Raw genomic sequence first — 9,542 nt, 5'->3', positions numbered from 1 at the left:
GAATTAAAGCCAATTGTGTGCTACAGAATGGGAAAAAAAGAACTTGTCAGCTGTGAATGCAATGTTCGTAATAGCAGGTATCCAAATTTGAAATATTGCTTTATATTACACAATCTATAATCAAATTTCTGTAATAATTTCACAGTAATGATGCAGTGTAATTCATCAATTCTGATTGTCTCCATGTAAAAAATACTCAAAGCTCCAAGTGTTTGACACCCAACTTACATAACTGCCATAAGTGTTCTTTTCATACTCTTACTCCCATTTCAAATGAATATACAGATTGCCTTTTAAGAACATTTTCATTATCTATACGCCTTTCTGAATTCTGAGTGTTGCACAGACAGTGGTTTGAAAGGATATACAATGCCTTGCACAGATTTTCATGAATCCTTTTGAGAATGGAGATGTCTGGAAACAGCCTGATTTTGTTCCTTTCCCCCCCCCCCCTTTCTTCTTTCCTCTTACAACTTTTTGAGATTTTTGTTGTTTTCTTTTTCCAGTTTGTTTACTCCAAAACATAGAATTGAAAATTATTTTTATTAAAAACAAAGGTTTTACAAAAATATCAGTTTTATGATAATGCAAAGAACAGTTATGTAAGTATGTGCTTATCTTGGTCAACTGATGCATGTGCTGGACTGTGTTATCCCACTTACTGTTTGTTCTGTCAATAGATTAACATATATCAAAACACTTGAGGACTGTGTCAATTTATCTGCCAAAGAAAATAATTTAAGCATAGTTCTCTGCCAAAACTATTTTTTAAACTCTAGGTTATCTATGTCTCTCTGTGACTCTTTCCCAATAGGAATATGCTACATGGGACTATTAATGGCCAGTTAGGGCCGAGACATGGCAATAGCGGGGCTGCAAGAGAGGAAGACAGCAGAGGCAACAGCTGTATCAGCACACCACCATCTGTGACAGACCCACCTGTAGTAGTAACTCTTAAGGGGTTTACTGAAGCTGCCTGATGCAATTGACAAAGTGGAAAACAGACTCCAATGCTGATAGGTACAGTTTCTGTGAAACAGAAGCATGCAGAAATAAAAAGGAAATCACAACAGGAATTAGGAAAACATAATGTATTTGTGGAAAAAACTGAATGCTTTTAGACTGGGAGGATCTCACTGGATGGGAGACTGGAGTGAATAAATCACAGAAATACATTGCTGCACAGAGTAGCAAAGGGATCCAAATATTCCTATGTATGTATGTGATATGCCATGAACTTCATAAAAGTCCAGGAATGAGCTCAAAGACAGAGAAGTGCCAGTAATTCGATTCTTTATGAATTCTAAATGCACTGTGCTTTACTCTTCAAGTGAAACAAATGAACATTCATGACATGTCATACACAGAAGGAAAGTCCTTACAGAAGTTATTAAAAAAAAAAATGACTTAATGACTTCTGCACAGGAACCTCTCTGCTTTAATGGGAAAACCCTGTGTCACAAGAGACTAAAGAGATCCTGATTTTGCTGAGCTGTTTTAATGAAGTCTAAACACTTGGAACTTCTCTGTTCTTCACACAACACCCTGGTGCATCCATCTCTGAGATCAAGTTCAACCTATGACCCAACACCACCTTGTCAACTAGACCCCGGCACTGAGTGCCACATCCAGTCTTTCCTTAAACACCTCCAGGGACAGTGACTTCACCTCCTCCCTGAGCAGCCCATTCCAACGTTTTATCACCCTTTCTGTGAAGAAATACCTCCTGATATCCAAGCTAAACCTCCCCTGGTGTAGCTTGGGATGATGGGAAGTCTCAATGTACAAATACTTGTGAAAACATCTTGGCTTATACTGCATCTTGTACTCTGGGGTGTGTCAGTTCATGGCTTGAGATACTGAAAATGTCCAAATATCAGACAAAGCATTTTGCCTGCATCTGGCACCTTTTAAATACATTTTTGTTACAGAGGAAATACTCCTTCCTCTTGGACTTTTTAAGTTTGCATTGTCATACAAAGTATAGTGTCTTGCCATCCCCAGCATGGAACGAAGAGACCAAATTGTAGATACTTCCCTTTATTTCATTAAGTACTTTAAAGGTCTGTGGATGAAAAATACAACTAATTGTCAGGTCTGAGCTTTACTGCAGATCACTTGATTCTTCAAGGGGAGTTTCTTTCTTACCAATTTTTCCTCTGTTCCCTGCTTTTTTGCCACGGGGTGAAGGCTTGTTTCTGTATCCTGCAGCAACAGTGTCACAGTGAGCAGAAGAGCAAGGGCTGAGCTAAACCCCAGGAGCTCCAGCCTGAGCTCTCAGGGAGCTGCTGAAATAGCCCTCTGGAGCGGTGCCTGTGTGCTGCTCCGGGAGGGAAGTGTTGCTGGAATAGGGGGCTGCCTGCCTTTGGAGCCTTCTGCTGTTCAAGATACACACAGCAGCCTCTCCCTGCTCCCTGACACACTGGAGTCTGCCACCATAAAGCACAGGATATCTTGGATCTTTTGAGAAATCAGAGGGACCAGGTAAGAGATTTTCACCTGTATGTCTTGAATTTAAGTCACACAGTAGGTTTACTTTGGCTGTTCTGTGATTCTCTCAGCTTTTTTTCCCTGCGTACAAAGAATGACCAAAAATGAAAGATGGAAGTGGGGAACAAAATCACAGCCCCTTAAAGCAAACTAAATTGTTTGATGGGGTTCAAAAAACCATAAAGTTTCTAAAATAAGTATAATGATTTACATCCTCTTTTTGGTGAAATTGTTAACTGGACTTCATACAACTGCCACAGCAATTATGCTTTAAAATAACGATGAACTGAAACATATAAAACTTGATCATACAATTCTATGGAAAATTGCATTAAGCAAGATTTATATATGGATTGTTATTTTCCATGGACCTTTATTAACATAAAGAATATTTTAAAAGCATTTCAGCAAGGTGATCTATTTGCTTTTATTTAAAAAAAATTACCCAAAATATTCTTACCAAGAATACCTAATTAAAATTCTTAATTTCTGTACCTAATTAAATTCTTACAAAGCATATGCATTTCCTGAACATTGTAGCCCCTGGATCTTTTAAAATCTCATTCTGATTGTAAATCAATCAATTATCAACTTTTTTGTCCCTGATTTAGGTACACAAAGTGCCTTTCTAAGTAATTTAGCTGAATTACAGTCTATATTCCCAATTCTTACAGCTCTACTCTTAACTCTGAAATTAACTTTTTTTTAAACAGTTGTTTATTATGATGAATCTCAGGAATACACAAAGTATTTCAGCAGCAGTCTCATCACAGCTGGACACAGTAACACTCATATACTCTCCTTACTGCTATGAAAGAATTTCTGGTTTATTTAATGTGCATAAATCATCTAACCCTTAGTTATATATGCTTCTGTAAGTATTTGTAAGAACTTTAAGTAAATTGCATGCATTTGTCCATTCTACTGGAAGTTGCTTGTTACTGGGATCTTATTGGCATAATTTTGATTTCATGTGCATGCTCTTTTAAACACAATACTGAATCTGTCCTTATCACGTGAGTAAATGCTGCAAACTTTGTAATTTAAAATACATACAGATGACCAGGAATTAAAGATAATGTCTTGTAAAGCATTTATCATATATTTATTAGTGGAATCATTTAGATTAGAAAAGACCTTTAAGATCATCAAGCTCAACTGTTAACCCAACACTGCCCAGTCTACCACTAAACCATGTCCCTGAGTGACACATCTACAGATCTGAAATGGGAATACCCTTTTCGTGTCACAGGTTAGAGAAAATTCAGGTTAGTGGAATGGTTAGAGAAGGCAGTACATTAGCAGAGAAAAGAAAGGATCACTCTGCTATAATCATTACAGAACACATACAATTCTTTTTTTTAATGTTCACACACAAAAAAATTCCTCCTGTACTTCCAATTTCATATTTATATTCCTCTGCTTTCTAATAGCTACAAATGAATGTAGTGACCACTCATATTGGGCCTTAATACATCTTACCTCAAAATTAATTCCAAAATGGCCAGAAGGTTTGCCCTGTAACTAATTTAACAGAAGCTTCCATGCCAGCAACAAAGGACAACAGGTCCATTCTCTGCACAAGGAAACAAAACACCTCAGGACATTAAAATGTGCTTGTACAAAACTGCCATATAAAAAAGGCTCATAAACATAAGAGGGGAGAATGGGTGGCAAAAAAAGTGCCCAGATTACATAAAAAAAAGAAAGCAGATTGAGAAAAGTAAACACTATTTTTTTCATATACAATATATTTTAAATTGTTCTGACAAATTCTACAGCCTGTACTGGTACACAGCACAGGTAATGGAACACAAATCAGTAACAAGAAAAAAATCAGTCACCTATCCCTAACAACACAGTACGAGCTGTATTTCAACACACCAGACTAATCACTGCAAACTTTTTAAACAAATTCCTAAGGCTTCTCTGCATGCTGTTACATTAAATGATGAACTACCACGTCTCTCCCCAACCACCAATTTAGAATGCAACAATGCTGTAGATGACCAAGCCAGATCCCCCAGGTTAATTTTGGTGGGTTCTGCCCCCACCATCAATTAGGTTTCTCTTTTTATACCCAAGTCCTGTATGTTACCCCAATTCATTCAGCTAAATGCTAACATTTTAAACAGCCAGGGCTCACAGTAAACACACAGCTTATCTCAGGTTTGTTGTAATTTATTTCTGAGTTATTCTCAAGCAATGTTACAAAACATTTTAATGTCTTGATAAGAAAATAAAATTTAAATAAAAATACATTCAACAATACATCATCATAATAACATTAAAACTTTTACAATCCTAACAGAACTAATTACTGAATAACATCACTTTTCTAGACTAATCAAAATGAAGGCAACTTTTATTATTAATCATCCTACTTGTACCTAATTAAATTCTAGAACATCTACTGCACTTTAAAACATTATAACATGAGAAATCAAATCTTAATGGTCACAAGTATTCAATGGCCTTTTAGGTTTTTTTTCTCAATATTCCAGTACCAAAGCAAAAAAAAAAAAAAAAAAAAAGTGCATATTAAAACCCCCCCAACATTGCAAGAGTATACAACTCATTTTTTCACAAATTTGACTTTGAAAACAACAAAAAATGGCTCCAAGGAAGAGGGTTTGCCACAGGGTTAATTCATATACAACAAAACCTAAATCTGACACTCAACCACATTCAACTTTGTTTAATGGCAGCTTTTGATTAACGACAATTAATCTTTACCTTTACCTTGGCAAAACACATTTACTGGCCTTGCTGTATTCTCCCTCAATTTCAACTGTTGGCAAATAAAAGTCCTGTTCAACACATCAAATGTGTAAAAAAGGAAAAGGCAAAACCAGCTGAGGTGATTAAATAATTGTGATGTTGTAGATCCTAGTACCGAATCCCAGATATTCTAAAGTATCTTGGTATTAAGCCCAATAGTCATTCTAACAAGTTACATTCATTCCAAAGAAATTTCAATCCTGTCTTGCCACCTTGTTTCTATTACAGAAAGCCTTCCTACAACAGTATATTAAATATGTGGTAATTTCAACATCTTACTGTTTCAAGCATTGTGTATTTCTATTCTAAGTTACATTCCTAATTAATTTGGCCAAGTCATGATTGGAAAAAAACCCCAAAACCTAAAAAAAAAAACCCAGCAAAAACAACAAAAGACCCCACAGAAAATGCTTTAAAAATAAAAGTACCACATACAACTTTTAATAAAAATAATATTCCAAGGAGTACCATTGTATTTAATACTGATGAAGCAAAGTTGCCACAGTAATACCTTTGCTTCTTCCTGGTTATACACATACACTTTTTCTCAGCATAAACCTAACTTCTCAGATGAAGTGAGCAAAAATTGATCTTACTAAAGTCAGGAATGCCAGTTTAAAATTGTGTTAAGTGGCAAATATTAATCCACGAAGCTAAAGATACAAAAATATTCACTGAAGCATTGCTTAAAGACAAAACAAGTTGATCATTCAACTGATCATAACAAGCAGATACTACAAAGTATCTAAAAATAATCTGGGATACTCCAGATATCTAAAGTGCTTTGAGTGATTATAATAGAGATTATTTATTAGATTTGTAGTTAAAAGTTGAGCTGGACGTAGTTATTACTTTTTATAAAAACAAGATATTAAATCATACATGGGATGATGTTAATTGATCAGTACTTAACGACAATCTGTTCACATTTAAATTTTTCTATCTGTAGGCAAACCTATTTAACAAGAATGTTACTACCCTGCACCTCTTTTTAGATTAAGAAAAAAATGTACCTTAAAAAATGCTAAAGAAAATAGACAGTGGTCTAATGTCACTCCATATATTACTCACCCCAAATGTAAACAAGAGGTACAACGTAAGTTCCCTGATTTCTTCTTTAGTACTTAATAACATAACTAACACTGGTATCTGCTGTCCAGATTATTTGCAGCATACTGCATGGTTCTACAGAACTTCAGCTGTAGATAAATCAAGTTCTGACAACACCTAATACAAGGAAAAAATAAGTCAAATGTATCGATTGTGAAGAAGCTTCAGATCTTTTCCACATCATAAGAGCTTGGGATTTCTATTTCAAGATCTGTATCAGCAGGGCAGGCACTCATGGTAAACTCATGCAAGTTTGCAGTGTATGTACTGAGATGTAATCCAACCAACAAATGCAGTGCGGATTTTCTTCCATGAAAAAGCTTATTTGTTTAGAAAGTTCTTTCCAATAAGACAGCAATGGCAAAACAACATTTGGACTTATTCACACCTGTTACTTCAAGAACCTGGAACTTCAAGTTCTTCAGCAAAATGAGAATAAACCTTAAAGACCAGATTTTCAAGAAGGTATTTTTCTATTAAATATTAAATAGATTGTCAACACAACTAGCATGTATGTTCATTCTTAAATACTTTGCAAAAATGCATATAATGAATTAAAAAAAGAAACGAAACAAAAAACCAAAACACTCTAGAACATTTCCAGTTTCTTTTTTCATCCAAGTGGGCCAGTTTGTTTTGGTTAGGAAACTTTTCCAACAATCGGATTTTCTCTGCAAAAAAACAAAATATTATATGTAAATATTTTTAAGGTTAACATTTGCTTTTTTGTTCTCATAATACAATTTCAATTTATCAAGCAAAAAAACCCCATTTCTACCATTAATTGTGAAATTTTGTGATTTGCAAAGACTTCATTTACTTTCACATGGGACTTCTAAATCATAGTCAATTCTTCTAAACAACTTGGATCAAACACTAACTCAGGCAAGCCAAATCAGGGTTTGAGCTTTTCTTTTTTTCCTGGTGAATCAATCCTTATTGATGCAAAGAAGAAATCTGAAAACTTGCTAGTGGTGTTCCATAGGCATAAGCCAGGACTGAAGAGAATTAAAGAATGTGCTCTGGAACAACAATGTACTCCAAAGAACAGGGTTTTTTACCTTCACAAGAAATAGTATTTATCATCGAGTATGGCAAGTGAAATACAAACAGTAAATATACTGCCTGAAAGATATGTTTCAGCAGTAAAATTTTGACAGTTTCATATAACTCAATACTTTAATTATTAAACCAAAATTTTGGAAAAAAAAAAAGAGAAAAAATAAAAAAAAAAGAAAAAAAAGAATTAGAAGGTAGGCATACTGTTATGAATAAATTTTGTGTGCACTTCAAATGTTAAGTTGCAAGGAAACAAAGAGTCACTGCACCCACTTAAAGGAATCTCAACAGGAACAGAGGAATCCTGCACAAGAACTTGGATCTTCAACAGCTGGTAAAAAGCCACACTACTACAAATGATGCATCCTATTCTCTCCATGTCTGTGTTGTCTAACTATACCTTTACTTTCATTATCTCTACTCCAGCAAGCCTGGCCTTGTTCCATGATTAATTTTTTTCAAAATACACATTTATCAATGTCAAAATTACATAGGATACTTACTCACTACCATATTTGGCACTAGATGATCTCTTCTTCTGGTATTTTTCATGTGATTCATTCAGCTTTTCTACTGTATCTATTATCTGCTGAAGTGTATGAAAAGTTGCTACAGAATCTTCAATTGTGAAGTTAGAATAATCATCTGGTTCTTTTCGAGGACCTTGATAGACTGCTATACTTCCACAAGCCTCTACAAAAACAAACACAATCATCCCACTTAGAATTTCAACAATTAAAGAACAAATCTAACTCTTATGTAAATGGTAACTCCAAAATTCTGAAATGGAAAGTTATTCTGGCTTACACATAAAATGGATTAAGATAAAAGCAGGAGACAGTATCAACTAAATGTATTTACAATTCTGTAGCTTATTCTCTGCTAGTCATGTTCAGCATCTTGAGCATCCAGCTCTCTCCTCTTCACATCAAGAGAAGTTCAGTGCTTTCTTGCACCAAAACCATGTCCAATAGAATTCATCACAGACGGGAAAGGGACGGCACAGGCAGAAAAGCAATCAGCTATAGGTGCAGTCTCTCTGTTTAAACTATTAAAGATATTACATATATGGAAATTCAATTAGAACAATGCCTGATATCTACTGTAAAGAAATGCCTGAAGAACATCAGACACCAGGGCGCTGAGAAGATAAAAATTCAATCTCTTTCTCTACTTTCCATTATTTTCAGATGAATTGTTAAATTCAGTTAATTGTTCAAAATGATGTTGTTGGCCTAGAGAACTAGAACTGAGTATCAGTGTAATTCTTCTTAATTATCATTTGAGTACCTTCCAACTTCTGTAGTTTAGACCTGTTGACAGTGAAAAGTGAGTAAATTCTTTCTGTCTCTCTGTCTCCATCAATCTCAATTTGAGTATCAGCAGGAACATCTCTAAAAGGTGAGCAAAGAGACAGGTAATCAATATCAGTAATTCTTGAAAGCAAGTAAAAACTGTTCCTTTTTCAATATACATAGCCTTTTAACATGTTTATCGCTCATAGACAGCTTCATGAAACTTAAGTCTGTAAATGATATAACCTACCCAGGTTAGGATATTTTTTTGAAAGAAATCACAGCATTTGTTTGTTTTCAAAAATCAGCAGCTTCTAAAAAGATATTAAAGCACTGTAAGATGTTATTAATTTTTCCAACATACCTACAAAACCCAAATGATTTGTTAGAATCTACATCTGAGATTATTTAGCTGACTTTCTTAGTGCACTGCTTTAACATATGTGAAGTTCAAAAAAAAAAGTGATTGTATAAAACAAGACAAAGTCATTAAGGAGAGAGAAATTCCAGGCTGAACTTTCTGCAGCAGAGTATTTTCATTATTTTATACAGGTGATCTAGGTGTGTCATATTTCTGCATTCAGCCTGGCATCTGAATTAAATATTTGCATGAAAAGATCTCAGCCATTGGGTATTTATGATTTCCATGCTGAATTGATTACCTCCACAGGGTGGCAGACAAACTAATAGACTTAGTGAAATCCAGTTGTTTGTGCCTTATCACTATGGCACGTTTCTGTGGCATCACTTGCTAAATTAGATAGGGAAAGCCTTGCTTCCACATTTTCAAGCTGCAGAGTGACTCAC

At 34.9% G+C, this 9,542-nt stretch overlaps 1 protein-coding gene across 2 annotated transcripts in view; it reads right to left on the bottom strand.

Annotated features, from left to right (window-relative positions):
- Positions 1 to 4,653: 4,653 nt before the first annotated feature.
- Positions 4,654 to 9,542, bottom strand: part of RASA2 (RAS p21 protein activator 2) — a 46,877-nt gene continuing 41,988 nt past the window's right edge. The window contains exons 22-24 of one of the 2 annotated variants that reach the window (XM_032119451.1): positions 8,731 to 8,834; positions 7,944 to 8,133; positions 4,654 to 7,052 (exon numbers count right to left, since the gene is read on the bottom strand). In XM_032119451.1, coding sequence (XP_031975342.1) covers positions 7,022 to 7,052; positions 7,944 to 8,133; positions 8,731 to 8,834 — 325 coding nt within the window. In that variant the 3' untranslated portion in view covers positions 4,654 to 7,021. The remainder of the gene's footprint in view (positions 7,053 to 7,943; positions 8,134 to 8,730; positions 8,835 to 9,542) is intronic. The other variant, XM_032119452.1, reaches the window with a different exon arrangement.

The sequence above is a fragment of the Corvus moneduloides genome, chromosome 10 (genome assembly GCF_009650955.1).
Source record: "Corvus moneduloides isolate bCorMon1 chromosome 10, bCorMon1.pri, whole genome shotgun sequence".
Taxonomy (NCBI): Eukaryota; Metazoa; Chordata; class Aves; order Passeriformes; family Corvidae; genus Corvus; species Corvus moneduloides.
Note: the sequence above shows the minus strand (reverse complement) of the source record. Positions and strands in the feature narration are given on the sequence as shown.